Source organism: Mastomys coucha, unplaced genomic scaffold (genome assembly GCF_008632895.1).
Source record: "Mastomys coucha isolate ucsf_1 unplaced genomic scaffold, UCSF_Mcou_1 pScaffold15, whole genome shotgun sequence".
Taxonomy (NCBI): domain Eukaryota; kingdom Metazoa; phylum Chordata; class Mammalia; order Rodentia; family Muridae; genus Mastomys; species Mastomys coucha.
Genome location: NW_022196897.1, coordinates 142680589 through 142696083, shown reverse-complemented (window position 1 = coordinate 142696083; position 15495 = coordinate 142680589). Strand labels below are relative to the sequence as shown.

The window sequence follows — 15495 nt, the reverse complement described above, 5'->3', positions numbered from 1 at the left end:
TTACATGTAAGTACACTGTAGCTGTCTTCAGACACCCCAGAAGAAGGCATCAGATCTTATTACAGATGGTTGTAAGCCACCATGTGGTTGCTGGGATTTGAACTCAGGACCTTTGGAAGAGCAGTCAGTGCTCTTAACTGCTGAGCCATCTCTCCTCCAGTCCCAGAACTCTTTTTTGTTGTTGTTGTTGTTGTTGTTTTGTTTTTTTCTGAGACGGGGTTTCTTTGTGTAGCCCTGGCTGTCCTGGAACTCACTCTGTAGACCAGGCTGGCCTGGAACTCAGAAATCCGCCCGCCTCTGCCTCCCAAGTGCTGGGATTAAAGGCGTGTGCCACCACTGCCCGGCCAGAACTCTCTTTTTTGATGCCCTGGGCAATGGATGAACTTCTCTGAGGTCCTGTACTGGACAATAATCATTAGTTCCTGGCTTCTTAACAGGCAGCAGGGGAGTATTCCAAGATAACTGACACTCAATTGAGATCCCATGTCCCCTCACTGGGTTAAGTGTTTTGCGATACCCTTTTGGCCTCTGGTGTCAGTGGATGTTGTTTTACCTGATTGGATAAGACTGTGGCCCTAAGGGAGACTAAAACTGGAGGCTGCTGAGTAACGAGTCTAGAAGTGTTAGTCTCTCCCCATACACTTGGAATAGTTTTAGTTCTGTCAACAGGGGAGATTCCCCCGTGGCCTTGTTAGAGAAAAAAACTTATATTTTCTTTCTAAGTCTAGGCTCAGGTCATAGACTTCGGGTCTTGTGAGATCATCATCCCCTTTCCAATGAAGTGGATCTGAGCTTTCGTTTTGTTGAACAAGTCTCTCCCCAAAAGGAGGTAAGGGCAGTCGGGGATTACCATAAAAGAAGGAGACCCTTCCTTGGCCCCCAAGTCTACAGTCTTTTTGGAGGTCCAAGGATACAAGGCTATTTTGGTGGCCCCTTGGACCCAGGTTTCTTTTCCTGATAGAGGCCCTGAAGAGGCCCTGAATTGGTAGGTCCACCAAGAAATCAACTGACTATTCCTCCACTTGTAGGGTTACCCAAGGAGGGGCTTTGAGCCCCCTTCCCTTCAGTAATCCAAGTTTACTAGTTCAAGAATCCTTGACAGTTCTTAGATTGTCCTTGTTCTGAGCACATTCTTCTTTTCAGTGGTCTATTCTCTATGGTGAGCACATTCCCCTTTTCAGTGGTCTATTCTCTGTGGAATACACATTGATCCCCTTTCAGTGGTCAGTTCTCTATGGGATGCACATTGATCCCCTTTCAGTGGTCAGTTCTCTATGGGATGCACATTGATCCCCTTTCAGTGGTCTATTCTCTATGGGATGCACATTGATCCCCTTTCAGTGGTCAGTTCTCTATGGGATGCACATTGATCTCCTTTCAGTGGTCAGTTCTCTATGGGATGCACATTGATCCCCTTTCAGTGGTCAGTTCTCTATGGGATGCACATTGATCCCCTTTCAGTGGTCAGTTCTCTATGGGATGCACATTGATCCTTTTTGAGGCAGGGGGTGCTCTGGGCCTTCCTCATTTCCCCGTCCATTAGCCAATGGTTAGTTGGCAGTTTCTGGACTCAGGACCTCTTACATCTGTCTGTGGCTAGCAGCACCTTGGTTAAACCCTGGGTTTGCTTATCTTTAGGTGTTTCTCTGTTACTATAAATGGTTGTAGCTATAGCCACTAACTTATATAGGTTTCTATCTTCAGATTTGTATAACTGTTGGAGGTTTTTTATTGTTGTTTTTGTTGTTGTTGTTGTTGTTTATGTCTGGGGCTGTCTGGTTGGTGGAAGCCATGTTAACCGCCATCTGATTCTCCCGTGCTCTGGGGTCTAACAGAGTGTAGGTGCAGTATTCGTTCAAGAAATATGCCTGGTGACTCAGTCTGTTCCTACATTGCCTGACTTAGACAAATTTGGGGGCCATCTAGTAGCCACTCAGACATACCACCCCCCTAATAATAATTGGGTTCAATAGACCTTTATCCTTTTGTGGGGAAACTGCTGATTAAAGACAAAGTCTACTATTGACCAGATAGCCTCCTGAGGTCTGGTGCATACTGGAGGACCCCCTTCGTTAGCGCAGTTTCTCTGACCGTCTCTGGGGAGCTCTAAGCCCCTCCACTCCGCCTCTACCTGAGGAATGTCCTGTAGCCTCATTAAGTTTATAGGATCACTTTCGTTTCTCCTGACAAAACCTGCTCAGCCAGCACCTGAGGTTCCTGAAATGCTTCCCTATGCTAATGAGGCAATCCAGGTACTTTATTTAAGTCCCCAGCCAGTGACACTTGCCCATCCTGGATGTTCCTATTCTCAGTCCCCCAAAACTTTAGAAGCCTTCAATCACACTAAGTAAAGTTGATCTGCCTACTGACAAGCAGTCCTGGTGTGGTCATTCACTATACATATTCACAGGACTTCCGACCAGCTTGTTCAGCATTTTTGCTCTGCTCGCACGATCCACGAGAGCAGGGAGACCCACAGCTTCACCGTACCTTCAGCCATATTGTAGTCCCATCCTTTGCTAGGCCAGGAGGAGGGGCAGGCTTCATAGATGAGGGCTTCATTATCCATAGGGTGACCACCGTGCCCTGGGGACCAGTTTCCAGCATCCCCACCGGATCGTGTCCCTCTCCTCAGTACTGAAAAGATCCTGAAGGAACTGTTGACAGTCGTCTCAAGTGGGTTGGTGGGTGAAGAGAACAGCAAGAAGAGCAACAGGAGCCTGAGGGATTGTCTCAGTTAGGGTTTTACTGCTGTGAACAGACACCATGACCAAGGCAACACTTAACCTGGGGCTGGCTTATAGGTTCAGAAGTTCAGTCTGTTATCACGGCGGGAGCATGGCAGCATCCAGGCAGATGTGGTGCAGGAGGATCTGAGAGTTCTATATCCATCTAAAGTCAGACAAGAGAAGACTGGCTCCCAGGCTGCTAGGAGGAGGGTCTTAAAGCTCACGCCCAAAAAACACACTTCCTCCAACAAGGCCACACCTTCTAATAATACCACTCCCTATGCCAAGCACATTCAAACCACCACAGATAAGAGGCAGGCTTGGCCCAAAGGGAGAAGGGTGAGAAGGGGAGGAGGAGGAAGAAGAAGAGGAGGAGGGATTACTCTGTGATTGAGCGGAGGGCTGGGGAGGGGAGCTAAGAGTGGAGGAAGAGGTGGAGGATTCAGGTGAATTAATGGTGTTTGGAAGTCTCACCCATCTTTGAGGTCAGGGGTTATAGGGAGGGGGTGGTCTTCCAGTTCAGGATCTGTAATGGGGGTACATCACCAGGGGTGGTAAGTCAGCTAGATTCCCTTCCTGATTCTTTTGGCTGAATGGGAAGTGTAGTCTGGTTTCCTGGAGGGGAGGATAAGAGACTTTTAACCAGGAAGGGGGTGTCAAGTAGTTAATTCCAAGCCACAAATGTAGGGCACCTGGTCTGGGTGACCAGGATGGTTAAAAACAACATCTTGAATCTTGATGAGCCTAAGTTCAAAGGACCACTCAGGGGGCCAGCTGACCCAGAAGGCTGGCCATTTCAGTGAACAAAATGTTTTGAGCTGTCCTGACTTGCCATGGGTGGCTGAGGCAGCATCCTTGAAGTCCTTGCAGTGAGAAGGAGCACGCTCCAGATGTGTCTGAGGGTATGAAGGGGCTTGACACATGTTTACAACTAGCTCAGTAGTTAAGACAACAAAGAGACCGACAGTAAACGCAACAAGAACACACACACACAAAAAAAATCACAACTGAGAATTACCCCCATTACAGATTCAGCAGACACAGAAGGGAGAGCACCGAGCATCAGTCAGCTAGGAGTCGGTGGGCATACACCAATCCCAAAGGGTTTCAACGGAGCAACCCGACCGCCACAGGAAGATGCCAGAGACTTGGGTTATCTCATCCTCAAATTTCGTGCTTCTTGACCAGTGCACCAAAGTGTTGGGGTCAGAGAGTGCGCAGATAATGAGGACAGGACCACTGAACTCAGAAATAAACTAAAAACACCTTTATGCACAGGGGGAACGCTTCTAGTCAGGTAGGGTCCTAGCCAGACTCAGGAGCTGGCCACGGCTCCAAGGAGAAAGAGTTCGCACCTTTTAAAGCATAAAGCATAGGCAGATGTTCGGGGAATGGTAAGGGAGAATTCTGTTAGTTGGAGTTAGTCCTTGAGTAAATGTCTGTCCCAGCAGCCAGGTAGTTTTTGCTGTAACTGAAAAGAATGTGAGCATGCAGTAAAACAGGAGTGGCTGACCAATGTTTGGAGTTATTCTGTCCTCTGGCCTCTTCAGGAACAATGGCCTTGATCTGAGGCTTAACTAAGTGAATAGCAGATAGGACATTTTCAGTTTACATTCTCCTATCAACTTTCTGGAAAACCAAGTTGATTTATTGGCTGACATGGTCCCCCAGAATCAGCCTGGCTTGAATCTATTGTTTTTAAGATAAGGAGAGCTCTGAATAGCCCTAGGAGAGAAATGTTTTTATACTCACCATTCAGGGGTGGTTAGGTACACTCTCTCCAAGGTTAAGGAGAATTACAGGGAAAGTGAGACAGGCTGACTGATCAAAACTGGTTTATGTCTCTTTTCAATTGGTCCCCATGGCTGCCCACTCTCGCCATCAGCCGGATGGAGTCCCTAGTTCTGTTTCTCCTGGTCACGCTTTGTGCCCCTTGCATGATAAACTTCATGTTTTGTCCAAGACAGAATCAGTGCTATCAAACTTAAGAGTTTTGAGGGCATGATGCAATCCTTTGTCTAGCGAGCGGACAGGAGACGTAACATCAAAGATTTGATTCAGACACATAAAGACAGGAGAGTGTGAGGATGCAGTTCTGGGTCCAGCCATCTCGGGGTCGGCTTCTTCCTATGGGCAAACTAAGCTCCTATTCCCAGGCCCAGGAATCAATTCTTTGTTTTTCTTTCTTTCTTTTCTTTTCTTTTTTTTTTTCTGAGACAGGGTTTCTCTGTGTAGCCCTGGCTATCCTGGAACTCACTCTGTAGACCAGGCTGGCCTTGAACTCAGAAATCCGCCTGCCTCTGCCTCCCAAGTGCTGGGATCAAAGGCGTGCGCCACCACCGCCCGGCTAGGAATCAATTCTTATCCTGTTTTACTAGATGTTCTTTGTTTGTCTGTTAACCAGTAAATTATAAAAGAACATAAAGAAAGAAGTTATCTAAACTAAGGTGCACAGGCCATACGTGTATGTGACTGGTTGCCTGTCCTGACCTAATTGACTGTGTGCAGCTTGCCCACCCCTTTGTTCCCTTATCTTTTTGAGTTTTGGACCACACGTCCAGGATGAGGCCTGACTACCAAAGCTCTTAGTCAAGGACCTTGAAGTCAGGTGGCCCAGATAAGGCCTAATCACCAGCATTTACTCCCTTCCTATGACTGGCCAGCCCAGAGTCCAGGCAAAACCACAATGGAAACTCCCTTGCTCAACCCTCATGTCAAAATATGATTAGACAGTACTATAGCCCACACACCCTACCCCTTAGATCCCAAGCTAGCCGCCTCTCTGAGCACTCAGAATAAAGCTTCTACTTTTAAGTTTCTGTCTTTGAAGTGAGTTTTCTCAGCTTCTCCCCAAATCCATCAAAACAACAACAGAAACTGAGTGTGCATCTAATTCCTAAGTTCCTGTCTTGGTGAGAAGGGAGACAAACAGGTGTCTGGAAGCACTGGGGCCAGCTAGCCTGGACTATGTACTGGGGCCAGCTAGCCTGGACTATGTACTGGGGCCAGCTAGCCTGGACTATGTACTGGGGCCAGCTAGCCTGGACTATGTACTGGGGCCTGCTAGCCTGGACTATATACTGGGGCCACCTAGTCTGAGCTATACTGGGGCCTGCTAGCCTGGACTATGTACCGGGGCCAGCTAGCCTGGACTACACAGTGCAGCATAGAACTGAGAGGCCCCACTGCTTTAACAAGATGGAAGGTGAGCACCCTACTCTGAAAACCTGTCTTCTGCCTTCCACATGCGTGCCATAGTGTGTGACACACAGGCATGCACACACACACACCACACACACGCACGCACAAAGTCTTAAAAGAAGATGGTCTGAGGCTGGGGCTGCATGTTGTGTTGGTAGAGTTCTGGCCTGGCATGCTGGAGCTGCATGTTGTGTTGGTAGAGTTCTGGCCTGGCATGCTGGAGCTGCATGTTATGTTGGTAGAGTTCTGGCCTGGCATGCTGGGGCTGCATGTTGTGTTGGTAGAGTTCTGGCCTGGCATGCTGGGGCTGCATGTTGTGTTGGTGGAGTTCTGGCCTGGCATGCCCAGCATGTACGATGCCTTGGCGTCCGTCCATCCCCAGCCTTCTAGAAACCAGACTAAATAGCCCATGCCAGTTATCCCAGCACTTGGAAGGCAAAGGAGGAAGATCAAGGGTGAAGGTCATTGTTAACTACAAAGTGAGTTTGAGGCTAGCCTGAGCTATGTGAAATCCTAGATACCCTCCACAAAAGGTTGAAACAAAGAACTTCCTAGTATATGCTTCCCTCCCTCCCTCTCTTCCCCCTCCCTCCCCCTTCCTTTCTCTGCTTTCTTTCTTTCTTCCTTTTTTCTTTCTTTCTTTCTTTCTTTCTTTCTTTCTTTCTTTCTTTCTTTCTTTCTTTCTTTCTCTCTTGAAAACATTTCCAGAAAATAATACTGTTTTTTTTTCTCTTGGTTTTTGTTTACTTTTTTTTAAATGTATTTTTTAAATCTAATATATGTTGAGTACACTGTACTGTCCTCAGACACACCAGAAGAGGGCACCTGATCCCATTACAGATGGTTGTGAGCCACCGTGTGGTTGCTGGGAATTGAACTCAGGATCTCTGGAAGAGCAGACAGTGCTCTTAACCACTGAGCCATCTGTCTAGCTCCTTTTCTTGGTTTTAATGCCTAAAATGATTCTGGAAAAGAGCCACAAGATTTGTTTTCAATTTTGGCCATTCGGGAGGGGATGGGGTAAAGAACTCATGGAGGGGGGACCAGGAAGGGGGGGCAACACTTGGAATGTAAATAAAGTCATCAATAAAAAAAGAAAACAAGAGAAAAGCCATTTTGGCCGTGCTTGTTTCACATGGGTGATCATGTTCATGAGGTAATCGAGTGAATACTGTTAGCTGCCACCAGAGCAAAGCCTGGCCCCACCCCTCAGAACAAAGCCTGGCCCCACCCCTCAGGACAAAGCCAGACCCCACCCCTCAGCGCGGCACCCCCTTTCACTGTCCAGCCTCCTTACTCTCCTGCACTGAATTCTACCTGGCCTCTCCTTTGTGGCTTCTGGGGTTTGTACAAACCTTGGAAAGTTCTAGTTCTGGAAGGTTTCACTTTATCACTAATTGTTACCTGAGGAGATACAACCCACTGACTTGTATTTATTCATACACAAGGTCTTCCCTTGTAGTCCAGGCTGGCCCTGAGTTCCTGACAGTCAGCATCACTAAGCTCCTGCCAGCGCCGCCTCTCCTTGGCTGCCTGTGTTGGTTTACAGATGAAGAAACCTTCCTCCTGGCTGCGGAGCTGGGGGGTTACCACTGTGCAGCCTTGGGTGCGCTCTTCCTTGCCTGGGCTTCCTGCTTTCCTTCCTCTGCAGAGCATTTACTTTCTCTGCACTTTTTGGCATCCTCCCAGCCCTACGACGGCTTTGAAGCCAGGAGCCTTCCTGCCTAGGGACGCTGCCTCATTCATACTCGCCCTTTCTCCTTCCTGACACAGGGCTTTCCTTTGTAGTCTCAGCTGACCTCGAACTTGTGATGATCCTCCTGCCTTGGCCTGTGGCATGCAGGGAGCCCTGCTGCCTTTCCACTGAAGATACTAAAAGCAGGCCTTTGGGGCTTAGGTGGCTTAGTGAGAGGGTGTGGTGTCCAGGGAACCGGCCAACGGCCACTCAGCTCTGCATGTGGGGCTGGGATCGAGTCTGGAACACTATTTGGGGCTGGTTTGCACCTTATCCGACCTGGTCCCATTCAGAGTGGAGACCAAGAACTTGTAGGGCTGGCTCATTTTGGAACTGAGAGTGTGTGTAGCATCCAGGCTGGGGTGGCCCCCTGCCCCCACTACTGTACGCCCTATGGCTTACCTTTCCTTTTTATTTATTTATTTATTTTATTTTTATTTATTTATTTTTTTTGAGACAGGGTTTCTCTGTGTAGCCCTGGCTGTCCTGGAACTCACTCTGTAGACCAGGCTGGCCTCAAACTCAGAAATCCACCTGCCTCTGCCTCCCAAGTGCTGGGATTAAAGGCCTGTGCCACCACTGCCCCGCATGGCTTACCTTTCAAGGATCACTTTGGATCCAGAATCTGTCCCTGACCTCTGCCAGGGTCAGGGGAAACATGTAAGTCCCTTTCTCTACCCTTAGACTCCAGAAAAGCCTGTGCAGTCCCCACCCTTTACACTGTAGGAAGCATTGACAATGACCCCATTGTTCAAATGTGGTGTAGCCTAGCCCTGCCTGCACTGGAATAGAGTGTCTGTGTGTGTGTGTGTGTGTGTGTGTGTGTGTGTGTGTGTGTGTGCTGAGGTGGAGGGTGAACCAGGCTGTGCCTGCGGTCTTCTGGCTGCCCAGAGCTGGACTAGATGAGGGCAGCAGCTGGACTGGTGTCAGTGAGGTACTGAGTGCCTACTTCTTCATGGTTTTTAGAGTCTCCCTTAAGGTTAAGCTTCCTCCAGTGAAGTGACCTAGAAATCAGGCTTTAGTCCTGAGGCCTGTCCCCCAGATTAGAACCTGTCTGTTGTATGGGGTTTGGTGAACCCAAAGGTCTGATGATTCTGTCCTCTCTTCCCAGAGGCCTGTTTCCCTTCATTTGTTAATCTGGTCTCAGCTGAGCATGGAGCCAGCACCCTGGCTGGGATCTCTGAGGCTTCCCTACTGCACATCTGGCAGACTCCTGAGCTCTTCCCCTGGGCAGTGGCATGGTGCCTCAGGGCAGCCACTGGGACAGACGAGAGTAAGATGGAAGGGGACACAGTCCGTCCCCCCTCCCCGCCCCTCATCACAGACACACAGACCAGAGGTGGTGCTCAGCCTTGTATTAGACTTCGTCCCTCAGGCAGCCTCCCTCTGTGCATTCTGGGTGTGCTGGGACAACTCCACAGGCCTAAGTGCAGATTGTCATCCTCTGAAGGGACATGGTGAATGGGTGTGTACCTTTGTGGGGATGCTGGGAATTAGTGTCCAACACCAGAACATGGCTGCTTTCCTCCTCAGGCCAGCCCGGGAATGGGAGGACATGGCTGAGGGTGGCCATCTTCAGTGGCTTCACCTTGGTGCTTGCTGGCCCCACCCTTGGCTCACCTCCCCACTGTGGTCCCACCTTGTAGGGTCAGAGATCTCTTCTAGTGCCTGGGCCCACTGTGGAGCACCTGCCTCACCCTGTGGCTCTTTACGGCTCAGTTCCTGCCCTGGGAGCTGGGACCCTAATTCCTCACGGGGAGGGTAGAGTGTATGTGTTGGGGAGGTGACTGGGATGGGGTCTAGGCATTGGGGCAGCTAAGAACAGCCTAGTCGTCCTTGTCCTTGGCACCGTGCTTGAGGATGCGAGTGAACTCCACGTAGTTGAAGTTGCCCTTCTTGTCAATGGGTGCCTCTCGGTACATCTCGTCCACCTCCTCATCCGTGAATCGGTCGCCCATGGTGGTGAGCAGCTCCCGCAGGTGGTCCTCGTGGATGAACCCTGAGGCGCAGCACGGCAAGGCACGGTGTGGTTAATGAGTGCAGGCTCTGGCCACGCCCATCCATCCCCTCCCAGCCCTTGAAAACCTTAGAGTGGGAGGGGCTAGAAGACCCTCCTCTGGTCTCCAGAGGGAAGAGTTTACAGAGGGATTGTGCAGTGTCTGTGGAGACTGTGACACTGTGATGGAGGAAATTATCTGTGACAGAAGCTGGGGTAAAAATGACAAGGTGTGGTTTGATTTTTGGAAGAAGTTTAAGAAGTGTGTCCTGGGCACTGGGAACTTGGGGACAGCGATGTCTGGCCCGGCCCCTTCCTTTGAAGCCCAGAGCACCCCGTGCCCCCTACCTAGCCCAGGTCTCCCGTGTACACTGACCTGAGGCCTCCTCATCAAAGCAGGCAAAAGCATTGCGGATCACATCCTCCGGGTCTGTGCCGTTCAGCTTCTCCCCAAACATAGTGAGGAACATGGTGAAGTTGATGGGCCCGGGCGCCTCGTTCATCATGCCCTCCAGGTACTCGTCTGTGGGGTTCTTCCCTGTGGTGGGTGGACATTGCAGCTGCTGTCCCCAACCTGGGTAACTCCTTCCCAGTGACCTTTGTAGACTGGGAAGCAGGTGCCAGGCAGCCCAATTTCCTAGCTTCTCCTGAGCACCCAGTTCCTGTCCTTGCCTGCTTTTGAAGTATGAGGGCATGCCACAAGTCCCTGGCTCCCTCGCCATTATGGTGGAAGATCAGCTGCCCTATGTGCCCGGTTGCTTGTCACACCACCTACCTCCCTTGTGCCAACAGCATCCTTATTCTTTTCTCACAGACCAGGAACTGTGGCACAGAGAGGCAGGGCAGCATTTCCAAGGTCACACAGCAAGTGAGGAGCAGGGGTCAGTAGCTAAACTTAGGCAGTCTGTTCCCAGATTCCAGAAACATTTCAGAAGTACCTACATCGGTGAGCTTTGGGGACATACGGGCTTGGATTTAAGTCGTGGTTCTGTGCCTCCGCTTCCTGTGTCTTTAGGATTGTGACAGTAAGACACAGTTCTAGTGGTCTCATGGCCGTCATTGGCACAGCCCTGGGATCTGCAGTCTGCTAGGTTCGGATCCCAGCTGTGCTCAGGGTCCTTCTGTTCTCTCTGAGTCTCTGTGTGCCACCAAGAGAGCAGCATGGAGAATTGGAGTGGGTGGGTGGCGGCTATAGAGCTTACTATCCTCCCCCCTCTGTTCCCCCCCCATTCTTCCTCATCTAATACATCCTGACCATAATAGTTTCCCCTTCCTCCATTCCTCCCAGTTCCCTCCTCCAACCTCCCCTCTCCTCCATTTTCCCCTTCAGAAAACAATAGGCTTCCCAGGGGTATCAGGCTAACGAGACCCCTACTCCTGTTGTCAGGAGTCCCGTAAGAACACCAAGCTCACAACCATAACACATATTCAGAGGATCTAGCACAGACTCGTGTAGGTGCCATAACTGCTGCTTCAGTCTCCGTGAGCCCCCAATGATTCCTGCTTAGTTGATTCTGTGGGTCATATTCTTTAACTTGAAGACCACATCTGATCCTTGGGCCTACCATACACAGGCATACGTTTTTCTGGCTACCTCATTAGACCCAGACTCAGGGATGTGAAACCCTGAGTACAAGGTGTGGCATGACCAATGGGGGAGGCCGCTATGACTGTACCTGCTCTCGTCTCTTGTTTTGGTTTTTTGTTTGTTTTGTTTTGTTTTGTTTTGAGACAGGGTTTCTCTGTGTAGCCCTGGCTGTCCTGGAAGTCACTCTGTAGACCAGGCTGGCCTCGAACTCAGAAATCCACCTGTCTCTGCCTCCCAAGTGCTGGGATTAAAGGCATGCGCCACCACCGCCCAGCTCTTGTTTTGGTTTTATAAGACGCTCAGAGGAGTTCTTGGCCTATGAGGACCAGCCCTCCCTCCACAATCTTTGTCTTCCGGGATGCTGAGAGAATCCAGATCGGAGGGCTGGGTTCTCTTCTTGGGAGAGGGTACCCTCAGGAGAGCCTGGCCAGAAGCTGGAAGGATGGGCACCCCCTTTTCTAACCTGGGCCGCTTGGCCTCCCTCCAGACCCGTGCCTTTTACACAGGCAGGCCAGTAGCACGGAACAGTGCCAAGGACTGACTGGGATGGCCAAGCCCGATGATATGGCAGCTGTCCCAGCACTAGACACTTGCTCTCCATCATCCAGCCTCATTGAAGGCTATGCCAGGAACTACTGCTGAGGGTGGCTGGCTGTGGCCAGCACATGGGGAGAGGTGGCCTCCAGGCCTCAGTGTACCCATCTGAACACTGGCAACTTGGGCTTGATCCCTGACCCCTTTGGCCCTAAGACCCTGCTCTTGGAAGCGTCATTGTGGGTATAGAGGAGTGCTCTGGCCTCCCTTCTAAGCCTCGGTTTTCTCATCAGTACAAACTCAGATTGCTGGCACACTTCTTTAAGATTTACCACATAACCCAATGCACAGATCTGACTTTCCCCGGGGAGTTAGGCTGTCTAGTTTCAAATCCTGTGCTGGACCTGCTCCTTGCCTAAGTCTGCCTCTCTGTTGAAGGGGCAGAGTAGGAGCGATATGACCTGCAGGATGGCACTGCCACTCTTATTTCATAGGAAGTGCCCAGTAAGTACCAAGCACTTCTCTCCCTGAGCACCTGTCCCACTCACCCAGAGAGGCCAGCATGTCGTGCAGGTCCTCCTTGTCAATGAAGCCGTCACGGTTCTGATCAATCATGTTGAAGGCCTCCTTAAACTCCTGGATTTGGGACTGGTCAAACATGGCGAAGACATTGGACGTAGCCCTCTGGGGCCTCTTCTTGGTGGTCTTGGCCTTGGCTCTCTTGCTGGACATCTTGGTGTTGGGTCTTGGGGCTTCCCTACAGGGAGAGTGTGGGATAATGATGGACAGTCGGGAACCTTCCTGCCTCCCCCGAGGGCTGTTAAGTCTAAGCTTGCTATTCAGGGCATCCCACAGGTTTGGGCCTCCAGCCATCTAGTTCTTTCTGAGCGCAGCCGCAGCCTGGCTGGCCGTGATCCCGAGTACTTCATCTATCTCTCTTTATCTGGGAATGGGGGCAACCGAGCATCCTGCTGCAGGAATTAGTTAACTTAGTATCTAGAGAGCCCTGGAGTAGTGCTGAGCATAGAGAGAATTAATTTTGTTGCAACTAGGTAAAACAGGATTGGCTTGGTGCCAACCATTAAAGTGCTTTGTCTACTTTCTTTCTTTGTGGCAGTGCGCCCCATCTCAATGGCATGGAGGTAGGGTTCTCCTAGTAGGTGGCGGACCCACAGCACTGTACTCCTGATATTACACTCACCTGGCCCTCCCACCCTTCTCACTCCATGCCCCTGGACCCTCCCCCAGCCCTCTCCATCCCTCTCACTCCATGCCCTTGCACCCCTCCCTCCATCTCCCCCAGCCCTCTCACTCCATGCCCCTGCACCCTCCTCCAGCCCTCTCCATCTCTCTACTCCATGCCCCTGCACCCTCCCCCCAGCCCTCCCCATGTTCCGCCCTGTCTATGGAACACAGCTGCTCTCCTCAGGGAGCCTGACTGGTCCCTAGTGGCTTCATCCTGGGCCCTCCATCACTTCCTGTACATTACACTGAAGCTCCCTCAAGTTGCAAACTACAGTCTATTTAGACCTGGCGTTTTGGCCTTCGGCCTGTCTCTCCCATCCCATTCAAAAAAACGCAGACCTTCACTTGTCTCCTTAAAACCCTTCCCCATCCCAAGAGTAAACCTCGATGCCCCAGCCTGGCCTGAAAGGACCCAGCGTGCTCTCCCAGCTCCTGACGGATCCACTCTGTTCCCTCCATGACCTCTAGCATTCCACAGCCTTTCCCAGGCCTTCCTGCTAGACCCCCTTCTGTAGCTGTCCTCAGGCTGAGCTCTGGAGTCCCAGGGGTGCCGGTCTCTACCCTTATCCTGACAACAAACATTTGCAGACTCCCTCCTCCCTCACCATTAGGGCAGCCCACAGCAGCAGGCTAGTAGATGACTCGTTAGTGAAAGGTTGTGTGTAAGCTCCACTGTACAGATGGGGAAATTGAGGCCAGGGAAAGAATTCACCCCGATCCCATCATAGCTTGTTGGAGGAATGCAGCTTAGGACTGCATGTCTGCTTGCCCTCAGCTAGCCAAGGCCACACATGTCTGCTCCTCTGCCCTGCTCTGCGCTCTGCATCCCTTGGCCCAGGGCCTCTGTCCTTCCTCTTCTGTCCCTGACTGTAATACCCCCTGGGCTAGGGTCATGGTCAGCTCCAGCAGGTCCCAGGGCCACATCTACCTGTAGTCTTGAGGCTCTAGCTGTATAAGACTCAGTGAGCCCCACAGCACAGCGCCAGGCTTTGGTGTTTCTTTATGTAGTGCTGGGTGGGTGTTGGTAGGAAACGGGGACAGAAACGTTGTCCCTGGAGGCTGCCCCCCACCCATCTCCTGTGGCCCAAGCTGAGATGGCCATCAACATTCTCAGTCCCTCCTGACTGCCGACCTCTAGGGTAGGCCCAACCAGGCTCCCGTAGTGTATCCTGCCCTCTTCATCCTTGAGAGGCAGTGCCCCCCCAACCCCAAAAGGGAAGTGCATATCCATGAGAGGGTTGGAAGCCAGGACACCATGCTAGGCTGGGGTCAGTGGGTGGTAGGTTTGGCTCTTGAAGGGCTGTGCCAGGAACTTTCTAGTCTTGGTTGAGTGACTGAAGTTAGGACTAAGCTGGGCCCTTAACCCTGAAGCCATTGCTCCCCTTTCTTGGGTTCTAGACACCAAGGATCAGACAGGTGGAACTTGACTAGCTAGACTATTCCCCACTACCATTACTAGTCCCCAAAGCTGGGCTGTGCCAGATGCCCTGCTCTCGAACCAGCTCATCAGAGACTAAATACTCTATGTCCCTGGAAGCAACCTGGGCAGCCGGAGGATTTCGAAGAAGCCAGGACCAAGACCTTCTCATCCTACCGTTCTCTGGTGTTCTCTAGTGCACACTGGGGATAAGGGAGGTGTGAGGTGGTCACCATCCCTCCTGCAGCAGGGTTTGCAAAATTGGGTGTGTGTGAGCTCCCGTGCTTCCGTAGGGCTCAATTTCCTCTGACACACACAGTTTCTTGGGTCAGGGACGCCCTCAAGCCCCTCATTGGCATCTCTACAGGGAGGTATCCTGGAGTTTCTAGGCTTGGTGTGTTAGGCTCTTTAGCAAAAGTACCCTCTGGATCCTTGTTTCCTTGCCCAAAGACCAGTTTTCATGGGCGCAGAACCATCAGCTGCTCAGTTCCAGGCCAGGGTCGCCTGTAGGACCTAAGCAAGGCAGCAGCCCCAGCCCACACCACTAAGCATGCCACAGCCCTCTGATGGCCGGGTAAGGTTCGGCCTGACCACCTACTGTAGCTGCCCGGGCGCTGAGCGGGCTCCCACCTGCTGCAGAGAAGAAAAGTCCTCGGCGCTGCTGTAAGAGTTGGCTGGCACCAACTCCGGCCGCTGCTTGGAGCTCTGGGGGCGGAGCCGGGGCTGGCGGGACCCCGGGCGGCCCGGCCTTACAAGGCAGAAGAATGCGCGGGGTGGGGCGGGGCGGGGGCGGGACAGGGGCGGGGCCGAGGCAGCCAGCCCGGCCTTATTAGGCCTCTGCTCTCAGGCTGGGTGGCTGGGGGACCCCCGGAATAGCCCCCCTCGAGGCAGCCCTTCCCTGGGTCGGCCCAGGCTGGGGCATAGAAGCAGACCGAGGACTCCAGATTGGCAAGAAGGGCGGAGCCTTCAGGTTTCCCAACTCTCCGACCCCCTCTCGTCCCAGAGGCCCCGGCTGTGTCTAGTGGAAGGAAGGCTGGGTTTCACCGGGCC

General features: G+C 51.8%; 1 protein-coding gene and 1 long non-coding RNA gene across 5 annotated transcripts in view; one reads left to right on the top strand and one right to left on the bottom strand.

Moving 5' to 3' along the window:
* LOC116091276 overlaps positions 1 to 15495 on the top strand; it is a 73720-nt gene that overhangs the window by 45030 nt on the left and 13195 nt on the right. The gene's annotated exons all lie outside the window — the stretch shown is intronic.
* Positions 9006 to 15184, bottom strand: Myl9 (myosin light chain 9). 2 transcript variants are annotated; one of them, XM_031372523.1, is made up of 4 exons: positions 15076 to 15184; positions 12332 to 12540; positions 10038 to 10199; positions 9006 to 9664 (listed from the first exon to the last, which is right to left on the bottom strand). In XM_031372523.1, the coding sequence occupies exons 2-4, from the start codon at positions 12513 to 12515 to the stop codon at positions 9492 to 9494; spliced, it is 519 nt and encodes a 172-aa protein (XP_031228383.1). In that variant the 5' UTR covers positions 12516 to 12540; positions 15076 to 15184; the 3' UTR covers positions 9006 to 9491. The 2 variants fall into 2 exon arrangements, with proteins under 2 accessions (XP_031228383.1, XP_031228384.1); XM_031372524.1 differs by having other exon boundaries at positions 9492 to 9664; positions 15044 to 15151.

Excerpts from the sequence above, each read along its gene's own strand:
- Myl9 (XM_031372523.1), bottom strand. The coding sequence starts at position 12,515 with ATGTCCAGCAAGAGAGCCAAGGCCAAGACCACCAAGAAGAGGCCCCAG. Across the intron at positions 10,200-12,331 it reads CGACATGCTGGCCTCTCTGG|GGAAGAACCCCACAGACGAG; the intron begins GTGAGTGGGACA and ends CACCCACCACAG. Across the intron at positions 9,665-10,037 it reads CTTTGATGAGGAGGCCTCAG|GGTTCATCCACGAGGACCAC; the intron begins GTCAGTGTACAC and ends GCTGCGCCTCAG.